General features: G+C 45.4%; 1 protein-coding gene across 6 annotated transcripts; it reads right to left on the minus strand.

The window, feature by feature from the left end:
* Window positions 1-12,610: 12,610 nt before the first annotated feature.
* Window positions 12,611-20,661, minus strand: LOC136484876 (probable inactive leucine-rich repeat receptor-like protein kinase At3g03770). 6 transcript variants are annotated; one of them, XM_066481845.1, is made up of 8 exons: window positions 20,226-20,661; window positions 15,513-17,051; window positions 14,785-14,918; window positions 14,383-14,623; window positions 14,075-14,286; window positions 13,936-13,982; window positions 13,455-13,560; window positions 12,611-12,995 (listed from the first exon to the last, which is right to left on the minus strand). In XM_066481845.1, exons 2-8 carry the CDS (start codon window positions 16,849-16,851, stop codon window positions 12,759-12,761), a joined length of 2,316 nt encoding a protein of 771 aa, XP_066337942.1. In that variant the 5' UTR covers window positions 16,852-17,051; window positions 20,226-20,661; the 3' UTR covers window positions 12,611-12,758. The 6 variants fall into 6 exon arrangements, with proteins under 6 accessions (XP_066337942.1, XP_066337941.1, XP_066337943.1 ...); XM_066481844.1 differs by having other exon boundaries at window positions 15,513-17,054; XM_066481846.1 differs by lacking the exon at window positions 20,226-20,661 and adding an exon at window positions 17,843-18,207 and having other exon boundaries at window positions 14,075-14,199.
* Between the last annotated feature and the right edge of the window lie 346 nt (window positions 20,662-21,007).

Consider the following 21,007-nt stretch of genomic DNA (forward strand, 5'->3'; position numbering starts at 1 on the left):
TAGAAAATGGTCGTTTTAGCATCTTTGCTCCTCTGGTTTCTTGCTTACTGTCTTATTCTTGTTATTTTATTAAAACATTTATGCTTTTCATACCTTAATCTATTATTTAAAATTGTTGATTCTAATTCTATCTCACTTTAAATCTATAGATGTCTCATAATCCGAAGACTGCTCAACTCAGCACCGCCGGCTATCGTGCCATGTTCACCCTGCGTGCCCCACCGGCGGAGAGGGAGATTGTGATCATCTCCGACGACGAGGAGATGGCTACACCGACGCCTACACCTACTCCTACACCAGTCGCCGTGCCCGTCTATCCTGTTGTAGCTACACCTGAGGAGTCGACGGCTACTTCCCCTACACCTGCACCCTCCCCAGCTGTCCTCGTGGACGACGAGGAGATTGGCTGGAAGTGCAAGTACTACTTCAAGCCAGCTCCAGAGATAGCCTACTACCACACTCTCCTCACCCACATGCTGGATGACTACTACCCCGACTTGCACGCCTCCATCAGCTACCACTGCGCCGAGTACCAGCATCCATTGGAGGCTACCTTCTGGAAGGTAGAGCTGGTGGTCACCGCTTGGAACGATATCAAGAATGGACATGAGGTGGAGACTGTCCACTGTGCCCCTGCCAGGAGAGCCCATGCTTTGGATGGCATGGAGGATGCAGCACAGAATGCCTACATCCACTACCATGGTCGTCGCTTTGAGGCCATGAGGGAGGATCGCTTCAGGTTCCTTCCTCGAAATGATCATGAGGGTGTTTGGCAGGTTTTGGCTCCACCAGAGAATGACCCAACTCTGGAGGCAACGGTGCAGCATGTCCACGCTATGCAGGGAGTGGATGAGGAAGTCAAAGGAGAACTGCGTGCATCTCAGAGGGCGCAGAGACGTCTTCAGAAATAAGTGGATGAACTTCGAGCACAACTTGGACAGCCTTCCATCTATAAGAAGAAGCACCGGTCCTTCACCATGATTGACACCGCTCCATAGGTGTTAGGTGTCTTGATCTAGATTACCACATCGTTAGTTCGTGTTCTTATTTAGTCTTGTTGGTCTTGTGAACTTGGTTGATTAGATGTTTAATTTGTGAACTTGGTTGATTTGGTATTTTGCTTGATTGCTGGAAGTTTGTGGGCATGTCCACAACTTCCTTAGATTGGAACTTTTAGTTAGAATGAAATCTTAATGCAGATGTTTCGCTTTATCTTGTCTCTGCTGTGCTGATTTCTGGAGCAGCCTGTGTTCTTTATCTGGTATCTCGAAATCTGGGATGATAAAAATTCTGAAATTTTTGTGGAGATAAATAGACCTCTGTATCTTTCGAGTGTCTTTGGAATCACGTCAATAGCTATTCAGGTTTGGGAGATCTAGCTGTCACAAGTTGATGTTCCTGCGCTGTCTGGAACTCAGAACAGTTTCGGTTTAGCTCTACTTTTGACTATGTGTGAGTCCGAATCTGTAAAAGTGGTCTAAATGAAAGTTGTAGCTTATGTCCTAAGCTTTCTAACAAATCTTGGTGCACCTCTGTTGGATCTCTGAAACTCGAGTTATAATAGTTTTACTGAACTGCTGAATATGAATCTTGTCCAGAAAATTATCAGCATTGTTTCTTATCTTTTGTGAGCTCTCTATAATTGGAAAAAAAATCTCTAAATTTTGCACATTTGTTAGAAAACAGATGGCCGCAAGAGGAGGAAGAGGCAGAGGCCGTGGTTGTGGGCGTGATGCTCTCATAAATCCACCACCGCCACCTGTGACCATGGAACAGATATTGGGAATGCAAGCGCAGCTGATGCAAGCTATGATGCAGCGCTTGGACAATGAACCTGCTAGAGGACCACCGCCTGTTCAGGTCAGAGATAAGCGTGGAGAGTTTATGAAAGGTCGACCACCGGTGTTCACCCATGCCTCAGGCCCTATGGAGGCAGATGATTGGTTGCGTGCTATGGAGAAACAACTAAACATAGTACAATGCAACGACCTTGAGAAGGTGTTGTATGCTTCCGGGCAACTCCAAGGAGCTGCTCAGGATTGGTGGGAATCATTCCAGTTTGGACATCCCAACAATGCTCCTGCAATCACTTGGTAGGAATTTAAGGACAGTTTCCGATCATACCATATTCCTGATGGACTAGTGGAACTGAAGCAGGAAGAATTCAGATCTCTCAAGCAAGGATCAATGACTGTGGCGGAGTATCAGGACAAGTTCGCCCAACTATCACGCTACGCTCCTAATGATGTAGCGGATGACAAGGATAAGCAATGCCGTTTCCTCAAGGGACTCTATGATGGACTACAGCTCTAGCTGATGTCTAATACTTACCCTAACTTCCAGTCTTTGGTGAATCGCGCAATCGTGATTGATGATAAGCGCAAGGAGATGGAAGCTAAGAAGAGAAGGCTCCAAGGGCAAGCTTCTGGAAGCAACACTCGCCCACGTGCTTATCCCCAGCAAGGTTTCCAGTAGAGGAATCAAGGACCAACTCACCAGGGAAACCGTGGTCAGTATCCTCAGCGGAACCAGTTTCAGCAACGCCCTTAGTATCAGCAACAGTTTGGAAATCAGCGTACCCCACAACAGACCAGCAATCCTACAACACGCTAGGGAGTGCCCAACAATGCTCCTGTGAAGAGTGGTGCACCCAACAATCCCAATGCCTGCTACCGATGTAGAGAAGTAGGTCACTATGCTCATCAGTGTCCTAAGAAGCAGAACCAACAAGCACCTCAGAACCAGACCAGCAATCAGAAGTTCAACGCCCAACCACCTCACACTATAAAGGTGAACTATGTGTCATCTGATGCAGCTCAGGAGATGCCTGAGGTCATGTTGGGTACGTTCAGCGTCAACTCTATTTCTGCTACCGTACTTTTTGATTCTGGTGCTTCGCATTCTTTTATCTCCCAAGCTTTTGTTAGAATGCATAGCATACCTTTGTGTGCCATGAAAAACCCCTTACTAGTGAATTCCTCGGGAGGTAGTATGCCCGCTTCTTATTGGAGCCCCTCAACTAGCATTTCCTTAAGGGGGGTAGACTTCAAAGTGAAGCCTATTGTGTTGAGAACAGCGGGAATTGATCTTATCCTGGGAATAGATTGGATGAAACAACACCGGGCAGTGATTCCATGTTAGGAGAAATCTGTGGTTGTGACATCACTCAATGGGGATAGAATCTGTGTAGAAGTGGTAGTGCAAGCTCAGCCTACAGCCACAGTGAACTAGCTAGATGGTGAAGTCAATGAACAAGATCATGTCGTGGAGGAGTTCCCGGATGTCTTCCCCGATGACTTGCCAGGTATGCCACCTGACCGAGACATTGAATTCATTATTGAATTATTACCTGGAACTGCACCAATAGCTAAACGTCCATATAGAATGGGGGTTAATGAATTAGAAGAGCTTAAGAAACAACTAAAAGAGTTGCAAGAAAAAGGTTTCATACGCCCCAGTTCTTCCTCGTGGGGGCACCTATGATCTTTGTGGATAAGAAGGATGGTAGTCAATGGATGTGTGTGGATTACCGCTCACTTAATGAGGTTACCATCAAGAATAAATACCCTTTGCCTAGGATTGATGATTTGTTTGATCAGTTGAGAGGAGCTCATGTGTTCTCCAAGATTGATCTCTGATCTGGATATCATCAACTTAAGATTCGGAACTCGGACATACCCAAGACAGCATTCACTACACGGTATGGATTATATGAGTACACCGTTATGTCTTTTGGATTGACCAATGCACCTACATACTTCATGTATCTGATGAATAAGGTGTTCATGGAGTTTCTAGATAAATTTGTGGTAGTATTCATAGATGACATACTAATATTCTCCAAGACTGAAGAAGAACATGCGGAACACATAAGGTTGGTCTTGCAAAAGCTTAGAGAACATAAGTTGTACGCTAAGCGGAGCAAGTGTGAGTTTTGGTTAAAGGAAGTCTCTTTTCTAGGTCATATAGTCTCCAATGGTGAAATAGCAGTGGATCCAGGCAAAGTGCAAGATGTACTGAATTGGAAACCACCAACTACTGTAAGTGAGATTCGTAGCTTTTTGGGATTAGCTGGTTATTACCGAAGGTTCATTGAAGGCTTTTCCAAGCTAGCCAAGCCCATGACAGCTCTATTGGAAAAGAATGCTAAGTATGTATGGTCGGATAAATGCCAGGCAAACTTTGAAGAGCTAAAGAAGAGATTGACTACAGCTCCAGTATTAATCTTGCCTGATTTAAGCAAGAACTTCTCTATATATTGTGATGCATCCCGTTTGGGTCTTGGATGTGTGCTTATGCAAGAGGGAAGAGTGGTTGCATATGCATATAGACAACTAAGGAAGCATGAGTTGAATTATCCTACTCATGACTTGGAATTGGCAGCTGTGGTTCATGCTTTGAAGATCTGGAGACATTATCTAATTGGACATAAGAGTGATATCTATACTGATCATAAGAGTTTGAAGTATATCTTTACCCAATCATATCTGAATCTGAGACAACATCGTTGGTTGGAATTGATCAAAGACTATGATTTGGAAGTGCATTATCACCCGGGAAAGGCAAACGTCGTAGCTGATGCACTTAGCAGAAAGAGCTATGCCAATGGACTTCAGATAACATCTATGTCAGCAGAGTTGTGTGCTGAAATGGAGTATCTCAACTTGAGCCTAGTCACTAATGCAATGGAATTGGTGATAGAACCTACATTGGAGTAGGAGATATGCAAAGGTCAATTGGAGGACGAAAAACTTAAGGAGATAGCAGAGAATGTAGTGCTTGGAAAGGCACCCGGATTTAGAATGGATGAGAATGGTACTCTTTGGTTTGGGAAAAGGATATGTGTACCTAAAGTGAAAGCTATACGAGATGCAATTCTACAAGAGGCCTATGAGTCTGCTTACTCTATACATCCCGGGAGTACCAAGATGTACTTGGATCTCAAGGAGAAGTATTGGTGGTATGGTTTGAAGAGAGATGTGGCTGAATATGTGACATTGTGTGACACTTGTCAAAGAGTGAAAGCTGAGCATCAAAGACCTGCAGGGTTACTACAACCAATGAAGATCCCTGAATGGAAATGGGAAGAAGTTGGTATGGATTTTATTGTAGGACAGCCCCGCACTCAAAGAGGTTATGATTCAATATGGGTAATAGTGGATCGACTCACCAAGGTTGCTCACTTTTTACCAGTCAAGACTACTTATAATGGTGCAAGATTAGCAGAGTTGTATATGGAAAGAATAGTGTGCTTACATGGTGTTCCCAAGAAAATTGTGTCGGATAGAGGCACTCAGTTTACATCGCAATTCTAGCACAAAGTACATAGATCTTTGGGGACAAAGTTGAATTTCAGTTCTGCTTACCACCCACAAACTGATGGACAGACTGAAAGGATCAACCAGATTTTGGAAGATATGTTGAGAGCTTATGCACTTCAGTATGGTGATAGTTGGGATAAGAGTCTGCCATACGCAGAGTTCTCATACAACAACAGTTATCAAAAGAGTCTCAAGATGGCACCTTTCGAGGCGTTGTATGGGCGTAAGTGTAGAACGCCTTTATTCTGGAATCAGACTGGAGAAACTCAAGTGTTTGGTCCCGATGTCCTTAGAGACGTGGAAGAACAAGTGAGAATGATTAGAGACAATTTGAGAGTAGCTCAGTCCTGACAGAAGAGTTACGCTGATACCCGCAGAAGAGAGCTGACTTTCGAGATTGGTGATTATGTGTACTTGAAAGTGTCACCAATGAGAAGTGTGAGAAGATTCAATATGAAGGGAAAATTAGCACCAAGATATATAGGACCTTTTAAGATCCTAGAGAGACGTGGAGAAGTAGCTTATCAGTTGGAACTGCCTGAGAGTTTGTCAGGAGTGCACGACGTGTTCCATGTTTCCCAATTAAAAAAGTGTTTGAGGGTACCAGAAGAACAAATTCCTTTGGAAGAACTTGCTGTCAAGGAAGATCTTACTTATGAAGAGTATCCGATAAAGATCTTGGAAACTGCCGAAAGAGTTACGAGAAGCCGAACAGTAAAGATGTGCAAGGTGCAGTGGAATCGTTATACAGAGGATGAGGCTACTTGGGAAAGAGAAGAGGATCTGATAAAGACTTATCCCCAACTGTTTGAGTAAGCAATCACCCGAATCTCGAGGATGAGATTCATCTTAAGGGGGGTAGAATTGTAACATCCTAAAATTTGCATTCTTTTAAAATTAGTAAATATGATTTATTTAAGCAAAGGTGTGTGCATTAAAAGATAGGGAAATAATAAATTTTGTGGAATTAAAATTTAAAAATAGGGTTAGAAACTTTTTGATGCATACATGCTGCTGCATATCATTTTGTGAATGCTTGGAAATTTGTTAAAGATTTCAAAAAGAATTGAAATTTGAATTTAAAAAGGGTTTTGGAAAATAGAAGAAATAGAAAAGGAAAGAATCATTTTTTTCTTTCCCTTTCTTGAAATCGGCCCGCTGGCTCCCTCTCCCCTTTTCCCCGCTCGGCCCAGCACCGCAGCCCCAGCCCAGCTCTCCCCTTTCCCCGCCCCGCGGCCCAGCACCGCAGCCCAGCCGCGCGCCTCGGCCGCTCGGCCCAACAAGACACGCCAGGCAACCATCGCCCACGCTCCCCCGTGCCCTGCCGCTGACGCCCGGGCCCCGCTTGTCGGCGCCGCTGAAAGGTCCTTGTTTGGTTTTGGTAATTGAAGTGACAACTTAGGTGGACTAATTGTGTTTATGTGAGATACACAGGTGATTAGTCCACAGGTACATGTGTGTGAGCAACATATGCCATGAAGATGAAAATGGCTTGGAGATGTTGCAAAGCTCACACATCTGATGATGAAGGAGCTTAAATGCACATGAGACATGACATTGAGTCATGTGATCAAGGTGGAGAAGATCAAGACAAGACTTGGCTTGATGGACCGGTTGCAAGCGTGAAGGGCAAGTCAAAGGCTTTGGAGTGATGGACCGCGTGGCGGTGAAGCTTGAGCAAGACTTGGCGCCGATGGACGATGGCAACGGTGAAGAGCAAGTAGAGTCAAGATCGATGAACCAATATGATCATGTGATGATATGAAGTGGATCATATCATTGTTGATCGTGTTGGTGCATGTGTTGCATCGACATTGGAGGAGATGGAATGGAATGCGCAAGGCAAAGGTATAACCTAGGGCATTTCATTTCACCGGTCATAGGTGTGTAGAGAAGTTTATGACTGGGTTTAGGATAGATGGCCGTACTATCAAGAGGGGCAAACTTGTTTGCATATCGGTCATCTAGTGCCACTCGAGTGATCTAACTTTGCATTGTCGCTAGGATCGAGTGGCGTGGCAAGTTGAGTGGCTAACATCCTTTGGGAAATGATTGTGAAAATGCTAACACACATACACATGGTGGTGTACACTTGGTGGTGTTGGCACATTTACAAAGGAGGTGGTGTTTGCAGGGTTGAGATCGGCGCTTTCGGGAAAATGGAATGCCTATTTTCTATTGTGCCGGATGCAAATTCTTGTGGTTAGCACACTTGAGCAAGGGTGAAGAGAATGGAGAAGATGCTGGCGTCGGTCAACTGACCGGACGCTGGATCTGAATGCACCGGACGCTGGCAGGCTACGTCCGGTCGCACTGACGTGGAGTGTAGCAGCAGCTGGAGAGTGACCGGATGCTGGCTGCGTCCGATCGCGTTCGACCGGACGCGTCCGGTCATGCTCGGGAGCTTACTGGAAACGACCAGACGCTGGTGGTTCAGCGTCCGGTCAGTAGAAGCTGGAGCGTCCGGTCAGGTCAAGTGACCGTTGGAATCGGGACACGTGGTCGTCTGTGAGCGACCGGACGCTGAGGTCCAGCGTCCGGTCAACACGACCGGAGCGTCCGGTCGGCCCGACCGTTGCCCAGTGAAGGGGTAACGGCTAGTTTAGCCCTTGGGGCTATAAATAGAAGTGGCCCTCGGCCATGGCTGGAGTAGAGCACCTCAAGGGACTTAGTGTCCATGCTTGTGAGTGCTTGGGAGCCCTCCATCACACATATATTTGATAGTGATCATTCGATTGTGTGAGTGAGCGATTCTAGTGCGATTGCATCGTGAGGTTGCATCAAGTGGCACTAGGTGATCGAGTTGCAAGCCGGTGGTGCTTGTTACTCCTGGAGGTTGCCACCTCCTAGACGGCTTGGTGGTGGTCTCCGTCGAAGCGCGCAAGAAGCTTGTGCGGCGCTCTGGAGAAGTGCTTGTGAGGGGCATTATGCTCGCCCCGCGGGAGCCGCGAAGAGCAACTCTAGTAAAGCGTGTCATTGAGCTACCCTCACTCAAGGGGTAGGTTCTTGCGGCGCCCGACGTGCGGGCTTAGCGGGTGATGCTAATTAGCCGCCGAACCATCAAGTGAGCGGTCGACACAACGGGGACTAGCGTGTTGGCAAACACGTGAACCTCAGAGAAAAATCATCGTGTCAACCTTGTTCTTCCCGTTGGTTTGCATCCCCATTACACAAGCTTGCAATTACTTTTATACATATTAAGCTTGTGTAGTTGCTCTTGTAATTAGATAGCTTGTGTAGCTTGCTAATTACCTTCTTGCTTGTGTAGCATAGAAGTAGCTCCCTTGCGTGGCTAATTTGGTTTTAATAACCTTGTTAGTCACATTGCTTAGTTTGTGTAACTAAGTATTTGCGCTCTCTAATTAGGCATTGGTTGCCTTGTTATTGAGCATTGCTAGTGAGCTTAGTTAGCTTTGTGCTTTTGCTTACTAGCATGTGTAGGAGCTCCCTTGTTGTTTAAAGTACTAGTGGCATAGGTTTGTGTGACCTTGCTCCTAGAATTGTTTAGGAGAGCTCTAGCTAGCCCGGCACCTTAGTTGCATAATTGTTATCTTTGCAAGGTGCTAGTGAACATATATAGTGGGGTATAGTCTTGGCTAGACCGATAGTTTTAATTCCGCATTTGTATCGGTTAGCCGACACGATTAATTTTAGAAAAGACTATTCACCCCCCCTCTAGTCCGCCATCTCGACCCTTCAGCCGCCTTCTTCCCCGCACGGCTTGAAACCGCTCGAGCCCGGCCTGGCCGCAACTGCCGCCCACGATTGGCGTCGTGGGAGCGCCCCCCTCGCGCCCCGGCCGCTTCAAATAGCAGCCGAGCCTTCCCCCACGCACCCTGCTGCTCCCCGCTCTCTTCTTCGCGCTCACCAAGCACCAAGGAAGCCCGCAACTGCCATAGCCGAAGGTCACCGGAATCCGCCGTCTTCTCCTTCGCACGGACCGCTGCTGCCGAGCTTCCCCGTCATCCTTCTTCCCCGCGGTGAGAACCCCCTGGCACCCCTCTATCTCCCGGTGCCCTTACTTTCTGTTTTCTTGGCTTCTTGAGCCCTAGCCACGAGCTCCGCAAGCCGTCATCGCCGGCCATGGCGGCCACCGCGCTTCTCGCTGTTTCCGGCCGCCGTATCGGCATGGCCGAGACCCCCTTCTTCCCCTGCATTCACCGGTGCTCTCGGGTTCTCTTTTGGCGAACCCTAGCCCCTAATCAGGCATGACCGTGACCTCCACGCCGCCGCCAATGGCGCCTCACCACTGGCGTCACTGTGTCCGGCCGGCCACCTTCATCTCTCCCTCCTCTGATCAAATATGAACCGCTCGTTTCTAATCTGACGGCCGAGATCAGCCGATACCCCTTCGCGTGGCTGTTTTGTAAAAGAGACCCTGGACTTTTCTAAGTCCTAACCCGCAGTCCAAGGCGTAGTTCCCCGAATGCGCAATCCCATTTGGAAAGCGTAAACTTCACGGTTTAAGTCAAAAATACGTTTTCAGTATTTACAGAAATGCCATTTGAACTGTTTCGCTTATAAAATTGTCGTTTTAGCTCCGAATTGATCCATTCAAATCGCGTTAGCTTCGTAATTTCATAAGCTACATGTTGGAACTACTGTTAGTCAAGTTTGGAACTTTTTAATTTCATGATTAGATTTAATTAAATATATGGCTATAGGAAAACCCGTTTAAATCATAACTTTCGCATTTTAGCTCCGTTTTTCGTGAACTTCGCGTTGATGTGATCGTAGCGAGACGTAGATTATGTTTACAAACATTTTATCTTGTTTTCAATACTATTGGTGTACTGTTCTAATGATAGGAATGTTTGCTTTGCATGAATGCTTTTGGAATATTGTATGTTGCCGTGTTGGTCACGTTCAGACGGTGAGGAAAACGTTGGAGACCAAGAACTCTTCGACGACCAGCAGGACCAGCACGAGTTTGTGAACCAAGGCAAGTATAGCATGGGCCTTCCTTGATATCCTATTTCACTTTAATCAATTACTCATTTGCATGTGTCTAATTTTGATACCCGTAAGGACATCCTAGTGATTGTTTATCCCGTTCCTTGTTTCCTATGGGTTAAATGCATATGGGTAGATTGCTAGTGCTCTAACTGAATTTGATATACATGATGATGAATGATACTATGGAACTAAGAGTTTAACATGATTCATAACAACTGTTCCATAGGGCGAAGGTGCAAATGACCTTTGTTCATGTTGCTCCCAGCTCTCCATAAGGACTTATCTGTCGACAAAAGCTGGGACTGACAGTGCAACCGGAAGAGTCATATGGCTCTGACTTTAGCTCAGTAATAGGATCTTTCCTAGCTAGTTAGAGGTTACCTTTTTGGCGCAAATGGGGCTTGCCACGTTGGGTATAGGGCTGCCTCTGTTCCTATGAGTATAGCCGCGATGGATATGTGCCATAGGAAAGGGGGGTTCCTACATCTGCCTACCAAGGAAACCTAGCGGCCCTAACTTGTTAGGGAAACCTATGAAATGGCTTCATAGTGTACCCTGCCCGCTCACCTTGGTAGTGACATGGGAGTAATTAACCCGGGCATATGGGGATCACGACTCACGGTGAATGTGCACCACCTCTGCAGAGGGTAACAAACTGTTATAACAGCCGTGCTCACGGTTACGAGCGACCCGAAAAACTCACAGAATAACTGAATACTTGTTGTTGATCATTTAAGTTGTTCTATGATGATATATGGTACACTTGACACTGATATATGTTCTTATGGGATTAAATAGGAGCTTAAGCAAAACTTGATAATATCTGATAATAAAAGCTTGACCTACTAAAAATGTTAACTGCAGTAAACCAGAGTCAATCCTTTTTGAGCTTCATAACCCCATGTTAGCTTGCTAAGTACGGAATGTACTTACACTTGTTTATTTTCTTTATTTGGATAAAAATCCCGGATGGGTAACAGATGACAACGGGTATGAGGATTTCCCCGAGGATTTTTAGACTTGTGGTCAACCAGTTGACCTTCCCTATGATGGTGTTCCACGAGAGTGTTATCCTTTACTATTCCGCTGTGTTGTGTAAGACTACTTAATGTTATTATTTGTGATGTAAGAGACACCGTGATGATACTTTATGTGATTTGTTGACTTGTATGTGTGACTGTTTCCTGGGCACACATGAGTATTGTGCATTCAATTTTATCCTTAAAATTGGGTGTGACAGGGCCCCCGGATTCGCTCCCCGGCGTCTGATCCGCCCGCGCCCTCGAAATCGAGCGAGAGAGCACGCGCGGACCGAGCCGTGGCCAACGCGGGCTGGTGCTCCGCCTGGACGGCGGCCGCGACGGCCGGGGACGGCCTCGGCCGAAGGCACAACGACGGCTAGGCGGAGGGAGGGAAGGACCCGGCGCGGTGGAGATGGGGGAGGAAACCAGGAAGAGGGAGGAGGCGTTGGGGCCAAGCTGCGGGTAGGGTTCGGGCGAGCAGCGAGTGGGAGAGAGCGGCGGCGGCGGCACCCGATCGGGCGAGCAGAGCGGCGGCGGCGGCTCCTGATCGGGCGCCGGGTAGGGTTCGGGGGCAGTGCGGGCGAGCAGCGATTGGGGGCAGTGTGGGCGAGGAGCACGTGCACCAGGCCCAAGGTGGGCTTATTTTGGCCTCTGGACTCCAGAATCCAGAATTCAGAATGGGCATGTGTTTCCAAAAAATTCTGAGTGGTGTTTAGATCCATTTCCCAGAATGTTGGGCCAAAATCCAGAATATTTTGGGTTTGATGAGGAACTAAACAGGGCCCTAGTTTAAATCCGAACTAGGCTATGGACATATGATGACCTGATTAGCAAAATGATGTGACCATGACCTTGAGCAAATCCAAATCCATGGGAAGAGAACGGGAGAGAGAAGACCCGGGACTGGGTTTTGAGGCCACCCGCAACTACCCCGAACTGAAGCTGTAGCTTCCAAAGACTTGACCACTGGGCAAATACCCTCACGGTACGAGCAGGAGGTCCCACACCAAGGGATCCAATGGGACGCGGGAGAGGAACGACATAAATAAATGCATATTTGCTTTGGATTAACGTGTGTTTGATTGTGGCCAAAAACTAGTATATTCAAAATAGCCAAGTTAAAATTTGACACTTGTGATTAATTTTAGCTACAATTTGGTTATATCCTTTAGTTCTTTATTAGGTGGCTAGAGTTGACTAAGTTGAGTGCCACTAATTTGGTGGTCGAGATTTAGCCATGCCAAAAATTAGCTTGGCTATTTGGAAGCACCTCTGATAAGAAAAACAAACAGGCTCTAAGGATCAGAGATATCAGGCTCTAAGAAAAACAAACTGGCGGAGCTCACTTATCCAGTCATCCCCTGTCCTCAAATCAAGATCATATATAAACATGATTCTTGCTTCCTATCATCTTTGATCCGGTCTAGATTACAGTTTCGAGCTATTTCCAGTTTCCATGCTAACTAGCTTGTGAGGAAACTTCTGATCGTTGGTCGCCGTCTGCCATTGTCTGGACCTGGGCAGCATATTGCAGGTTCCAGAGAACTTCTTCGATGGAAGGTCGGGCCGAGCATTCGATGGACAGGCATTTTATCATAATTGAAACCACAATGGATAAGGAATCCTGTGAAGAAGTGCCAATAATGACAGGATCCACAACTTGATCACGCTCTTCCAAAGTTGACATTGACACAACCTGCAGATACAGGCAAAAGTTAGTTCAATTGTTTCGATCCTCTTTGTTTTTCTCTCCCATGGGCAGTAAATGTATCTGTAAGTATGGTCAGAACAATGATCATATCAGACTTCACAAAGGGATGAAGGTCAAGCTTAGATCACAGATAACTATTCCAGTTAACTAAGATGCATGGCCACTTCGTAAAAAGAAGAAGAAGGTAAGATGCATGGCCCTTTTGGCAAATGGTGAAACCAAACGCGAGATGGTTTACTGGTATTTTGCATATGTACTGCATCAAATCACAAACACTGGGGAAAGTATGATGCTGAATGGAGTCAAATCCCAACCAACACAGAAGGTATTTGAAGTGTTTTAAACAGCCTAAAATCCTCGTGAGATTAACTAAGCTACTCAGCATCAAACAATCTCTATCCAGTATTTATAAAATTTGTAGTATAAATATGTAGCGTAACATACCAGATCTTTCAAAATGAAAGGGCCACCTTTCTCATGTAATTTTGGGCCCATAAGTACTTCCAGTAGAATAAAACCGAAAGAGCATACATCATCCTCCAAATTTTCCCTATAACACATATGTTATATGGGTCAGAACTAATTATGCCACACTTGAATTTTCGAACAAGATTTCCTTTTTTTTCCATTTCAATGCACATGGTGTGCTGAACTCCTCTAAATGTTATTACCAAACTGTGCATGTGAAATCAAAAACTCGATCTGCAGGGTTAAGATAGCCACCGAGCATTGCGAGATAGGGAAGACCGTCTCACACAGGTCAAGAAAACCCTCGAACCCCTCCCACCCAGGACATGAGGAGTGCTACTAGAACCACCTAACCAGCTCAGCTAGAGGCTCGTTCGCATGCATGTGAAATCAAACTTGCCCTTGGACTATGCATCTCAAATTAAACAAAGATACAATTTGTTTAGCAGGTACTTACATTTCTGCAGGATCATTTTGCAAGTATTTTTTCTTTTGTCCTATTACCTGAACACAGTAAGTAATTTATGTTAAAATAAAGCAGCGTTGTCTGACCTTTAAGCTGCTTAGGGATAATTCTTTCAGAATGACAAGCCCACCTCATGTTTGTATATCTCCTCTGTGATTATGGATAATCCATAGTCGCTCAACTTTGCCATATGGTGTTCGTCAACCAAAATACTTGAAGATTTTAGCCGATTGGATAAGGAACCAGGAATTATTCCTGTATGTAGGAAATGAACAGCCTTAGCAATGGCAATCAGCACCTGCAGCCTATCGCACCATTTCAGAGTCTTCTCTGGACTAGAGGCTGCCAAAAAGAAAGTGTAAACATAAACAATAAATGGGATCCGAAAATTTATGTTGTTCATTTAATTTGACTTCATAGTCAAATTCAGATCATTACCAGAAAGATAAGAAGAAAGAGTTCCACCAGGCACATATTCATATACAAGGAAAACCCTCTTCACAGTTGATTCATCAACCGCGCTGTCAATGCAGTGCCCCAATAGGCAAACAAGATTTGGATGGCGAAGCTTTGCAAGGAGATCTAAACGAAGCTTTAGATTCCTAATCGAATATCGCTGGTGCAATGCCAAACATCTTATGGCAATCAGGGTGCCATTCTCTAGTTTTCCCTTGTACAGCTGAAAATATAAAAAGTTGTGATCAATGGAATTAGGCTAGAAGAACTGTTATTGGTACAAGTGTAACCTAGAGCAATTGAAATATTCTACTTTAGTTCATTTGCTATCGTGTCATGTTTAGGGTAAAGCAAAATGTAAATAATACAAAAACACTAACAAACCTTTCCAATTGCCCCCTCGCCTAAAAATGCTGACCGTTCAAAGCACTTTGTTGCTTCTTTGAGTTCTTCTAAAGAAAATATGCGATGTGATGGCTGCATTTGTGTTCCTAACTTGACAGCTTGAGATATGCACCCTGCAATTAAGGGGAAAATTGTTTGAATTGACAAGAAAAACAGGTGTAAAGCATCTGATATAAATATTTATAATTAAGACATGTTAGGATTCATGCATAATAAGCAAACAGGTCCCTACTGGTCACAGGAGCCTTAGTAGCACCTCAAGTCCAGTGTGACTTCCCATGGGAGCGAATTCAAACAGGTCTAGGTTAAAAAAAAAACACCCATCGTTGGCTGTCTTTCCCCCACAAGCCAAGGTTTGTTTTTTTGGATTCATGCATACAAAAAAATGGCAGGTCGTCAATTTTAAAGATTACCATTACTGTCACCCAAAGCACATTCACATACACATCATGACAAAGCATTTCTATGGTATGGCAAGACTGAGGATGCACTGTAACAATGTGGACCACCAAAGCTAGGCTGCATTTGCTGATTCAGACATAAGTTAACTTGGGAGAGATGGATTATCTAATTCGACATATTTTTTTTAAAAAAAAACAGATACATGTTCACTGTCACAAAATTTAATTACTCATGAAAGGAGAATCCAAAGAAGTTAAAGAAGCTGCCACACATATTTAACGCAATAAATGATTGAGAACTCTTACTTGCATTCACCAGCGGTTCAAAGGACATTCCTGAAATCGAATTATCTTGTGTATGCTTTTGCTGGAACTGTTGTTCTGCCAGAACTTTATGACAGCTTCTTTTGTTGGAAGCCATTAATAACAGAGAAAGCACAAGCATAATAAACAATATGCCAACAACAGTAACTACAAGTCCAACATCCTTGTTTGATCCTCTCCCCTTATGAGATTGTTGGCAATATTTAGCTTCATGCTGGTGGGCAGGGTCAACACTAAAGCAATTCCCATCAAACTTAACGACCTTGTTATTCAAATTACCATTCAGACAGCTGGGCAGATCACCTGTGAGTCGGTTAGTGGACAAATCCACAAAGCCCAGGGTGCTGCTGCATGTTAAACTACTTAAGAGTGAACCACTAAGCATATTTGCCGCCAAATTCAGATAACTGATGTTAGGGAGAGCAAACAGCTCTGCAGGAGGACTCCCCACAAGGAAGTTGAATGAGACATCAAGGTGCTGAAGCCGGTTCAACTGACCAAACTGCTCAGGAATTTCACCCTTTAGTGAATTTTTGCTAAGTAAGATTGTTACCACTGATGTAGGCATCTCAGGAAGCTCTCCGTCCAACTCGTTGTCCCTTAAATCCAGCATCTCAAGCTTATTTAGGCTGCCTAAATTTGGAACATCCCCCGAGATGCTATTGCCAGCAAGCGCGAGCTCTGTAAGCATGGCAGCTTTGCCAATTGATGCCGGTATGGACCCCTTCAGCTGGTTACTCTGCAACCGAAGAACAGTGAGGTTCGAGAATAAGTCAAGCCAGTCTGGCACACTTTCATTGAAGTAGTTACCATCCAGTGTCATAGTATGGAGCTTCGACATGACTGACAGCTTGGGTGGGATTGATCCATAGAGAAAATTGGAGCTCAAATCAAGCACTTCAAGTGAAGATAAACGGTGAATCTTATCCGGGAGGGGACCCCATAGACCCAAAGACACCAGGATGACAACTCTTAGGGTAGTTAGCCTTGTCAGTGTAGTAACAAACGAATCAAGAACAAAGGCTTCTGAGAGGGTGACATTGGGAACAGAAAAGCCACTGAACTTTGGTGGCTTGGTGATCCTGTCACCAATGATCTTAAGCTCTCTGATGGCATTTCCCTCACAGGTGACCACAAGCACTGCAGTGGGTTTAGTGTAGCAGGGATCACTGCTTGGGCTGCCCCAAGCATCCAGCTGCCTGGGGTACTCCAGCTGCTTCCTGAGCTGCTGCAGCAGCTCGCTCTGTGAAGATTGCTCGCCTATTGAGAATAAAATCAAACAGGTAGTGACCATGACAAGAATACTAAGGTGCCAAGCCATTGGAGCTCAGTTAGCACTATCCTTTCTCAATTGGCTTAGTGTCTTGCTAAACTTTATCACTTCCAAGCCACCAAAATGGGCAGAATTTCAACGAGGACTCGCAAAACAAAGAAATCAGGAAGGCCGAAGTGGAGCACTGTAGTTGAACAATGCTTCCTCGGAGAGAAACCTTGCCTTGCTTGCTCCCAAATATCAGTTTCCTGCTGAAGATTACAATTTTCAGCCCAATTTGGATGTAGCAAAACGTATAGTAACAATAGAAGTACAAGGCAAACATGTCAGTAAACTGACTCATGTCCTTGTCTTATCATTAGAAAAAACACATTGGATGCTGGACGGAAGAACCAGTGCTTCAGATCGAACTTAGGATGAAACAAGGCAACAGTAATCGGGTTCCTTTTGTTTAAATAAAAAATCATTTTGGTTGTCGACATGTAGCCTAATCTGTGGGAACCCGACAAAGAAAATGACAGACTAGTTTGGCTGCCTGGCTGGTCAGATTGTACTGGGAACCTTGGTGGCACAAATACAAATTTGAAGTTCGGAACCTGCGGTTTGCAAGAACCCATGAGAGGGACTTGTTAAAAATTGGCAACAAATAAGAAACAAATCTGCGCTTGCAAGCAAGAATTGCAGCGAAAACCTACCATGAAACGCAGCAGGCTTCAAAACGAATCCCGCTAAGGTGAAAGAAGAAATGCGGCTGAAGGGAAAAATGAGAGTTTAGCAAACTAGGAGTGCCCGAACCGGAAGCAACTCAGATTTGCAGCGAGGAAACAACTCAGACTCTCAGAGCATACGAACTTAAAAAGAAGTCGGAGAAAAAGAGGGGAAATTAGAAAGAAAGAAAAAAAGAGTGTGTGTCTGCAAACAGAATCACACCGTAGTACATACAGAGCAGAGAAGGCACGCAGTCATGTGGAACCAAATTAGCGCAGAGGAGAAACGACATTCATAATTAAAATGCAGCAAGAAATTGTGCGCTTCTGACCTGAAATGCAGGGAACGCAGGAGCAAGAACAACTACAAAGCTGAATCGCAAGAAGCTGCTCAGCTCAGTTCATAGCATGAACGCCGCGAGTTCATAGCCTAAATCGCAAGAACCCCTCCCCCAATCCCCATTCTTCCTCAACACCTAGCAAGCAGCCGGGGCAGGCAAGAATGGACACAGCAGCGGGAGGAGGGGAGGAGCGAGAGCGCCCCAGTGCACACGGGATTGATCTCTCACCTACGCAGCCACACTCCCCCCGTCCAACACAGGCAAAGGCAACAAGCAGCGGCGGTCCTGCTCCTGCTGTCCTGCAGGAGGACATTAATGGGCCCTGGACAGTGACCGGTGGGCGACACCAGCGCTGGCCGCCTCGGCTCGGAGCGAGTTATAAATCACGGGCACGGGCATCCGTCCTCCATTGTTACTCCTGCCGGTGAAGTACCAGTAAAAAAAAAAAAAAAGCAGCCGGTATCGGTGACGGTGAAGGGCAGTGGTTAGCTGCCGGGCCCAGAAGCAGAGACACTGACCACTGCCCAGCAGGAAGAGGCCAAAGCGCCACAAAGCGAGCGGCGGAGTTGGTGGTGGAAATGTTTTTATACCAAGTTTAACATGTCACTTGTTTACCACAAAAGCATGGCTAACAGTAAGCCTAGTTCCCACACCAAAACTTTACGATCTATCTTATCGAATATTTGAACATATATATAGAGTATTAAATATAGATTAAAAAATAACTAATTATACAGATTACGACTATTTTACGAGATGAATTTTTTAAGCCTAATTAGTTCATGATTTGACAATAAATTGCTACAGTGTACATATGCTAATTACGAATTAATTAGGCTTAATAAATTTATCTCATGGTTTACTGACGAATTCTGTAATTTATTTTTTTATTAGCATCCGAACACCCCTGTAACACCCCTACGTAACACCCTCGATGTGACACTCAAAACCTTTATATACTGGATCTAAACAAGACCTAAGTGCTTATGCCATGTCACTTGTTTACCATGCTTTGTATGTTTTTTTGGAAGGAACACCATACTTTGTATGTTCACGCCATCTAGTGTGATCCATACTAAACAACATCTTTGTAGCCATTTCATATCTTCATCAAGCACATATATGCTTATCATAGGCCAAGCTAACTTTAAAATTACCATACCGGTGTTCGATTTAGGCATTGGTGGACTCAATTTGGATTGGATCGAGCATCGTTGAGAGTGCACAAGTTTGATTTGGCAGGAAGCTTTCGTGTGCCGAGTGAGGAGATTGATTTTTTTTATCGGGTATAACTTGGACACACACAACCCACATACTCTATACTCACACCACACGTATACACACGCGTGCGCGTCCGTACACATGCAAAGAAAAGATTAGAAGACTCTCTAGCCTCCAGTGCACGGGAAACGCGCAAAGATGGAATTTTTAAGCATACCAAAATTACTTATTATGACCAACTAATTTTTGTCATGGATAGAGCATATCATAACAAAGCTACACAGAAAATTTCACATTTTTATCACACTCCAATAATTAGTTATGAATTTTCAAAGTTCAGCAGATGTTTATATTTTCTGAAAAATCGAAAACCAGTTGAAAACTTTTCTCACTCATTCCCCTGTGACCCACTCTCACTGACACGCGGGACCCACGGTAAAACCTACCCTGCCTGGCCTTGACTGCGACCGTGCCGGCGAGTACGTGGCGGAGCTCACCGCCGGTGAGGTCTCCGGCGACGACGACTACACTGGTGTGCTCCCCATCCACCCGCGCACACATCCCTCCTATCGGTTGAACACTAAACGGCGCCGCAGCGGCGGGGTTGCGGCTCCGACGGTTGGCTGGCCTATCTAGGTCTCGAGGTGGCCTCAGGATCATGGATTTAAATAGCAGGCTATAGCAACGCTATAGCGCCGCTATAGCTTCTGGAGAAAGCTCCCGCTACGCTATTTCTATTTTTCCGCTATGTCATTTATAACCACTATATTATGCTTTAAAGTCGCTAAATTGATTAGCTGTGACTTTAAAATAGCGCTGCTATTTCAACTTTAGCTTTTAGAGTGACAATCTACTTATTATATATTTATCTTTTGCTGTTAAGTTGATTTTTTAGAAAATTGAACACTTGAGTCTCACAAATTGTGCTATAATGCCATATTAAATAATATTCTCTATACTTCTAGAACCTTGAAAACATATTTGTGTTCAGTAATTTTCACGATTCTTATATTTTTATGAAATAATTTCTTGATTTTTTTTGTTTTCTTAAAAACCACTATCTGTCGTAGCTTCGCTATAGCTTTATAGCTTAGAAAAAAGATGTCGCTATTTACGATAGCCCGCTATTTTAAACCTTGCTCGGGATGCTCACCTTGAACATCCTCGATGACTCAGGTGAAGCGGAGGTGGAGTGGAGATCGCTGTCGGTGGGAAGGGCGAATGCGGCGGCGCGAACCGGCGTCGCGGCGGCATTCCGACTCAGCGGGAGCTCGTCTGCGAAAACGGGTGAGCCGGTGAGCATCACGGAGTCACAAGGACAACAAAACGACAATAGTCGGGACAGAAGCTTCTCTAGAGTGAGCTGGCCACGGAGAGGGTGCACGCGGCGGCGCTGCAGACGGCGAGGAAGAAGAAGGTGGCCTCCGGCCAGTTCTGGCGGAGATGGATGGCGCGGATGGTCTCAGCGGGTGCGCAGCAATGATGCGAGCTTTGCTGTGGAAGGAATTGGAGTGAGAGCGAGCAATGGTGATGAATTTCACCAGTGAGGGGAGCGGCCTGGCGGCGGAACGGGAAAGGAAGGAAGGAGAAAACGGACGGTGGATCGCGTTATATGGATGCGGACGAAGCTTCTGGGTGTGCCAGCCGCAGCTTGAGGTCGTCCACAGAAGCAGCTACGTGTTGCGCACACAAGAGCGGTGAGCGAAGGCAGCGGTCGTTGGTGAGCAGGCTGACTGCTTGCTGCCGGCGATGGCACTGCAGCCGCCTGACAGTGCCACTTCCTCTAATTTTCTCTTGAATCCAAACAGCAACTCGGTGAACTCCAAAAACCAAAGTTGTTCAACTTGGTGAGGGCTCCAACATTGCTTACAGGCTCGTGTCCTGATTCTCACCGAATTAAGAGATCTAGAGCAAGGAACTAGGGTACATCAAAAT

Source organism: Miscanthus floridulus, chromosome 10, assembly GCF_019320115.1.
Source record: "Miscanthus floridulus cultivar M001 chromosome 10, ASM1932011v1, whole genome shotgun sequence".
Taxonomy (NCBI): Eukaryota; Viridiplantae; Streptophyta; class Magnoliopsida; order Poales; family Poaceae; genus Miscanthus; species Miscanthus floridulus.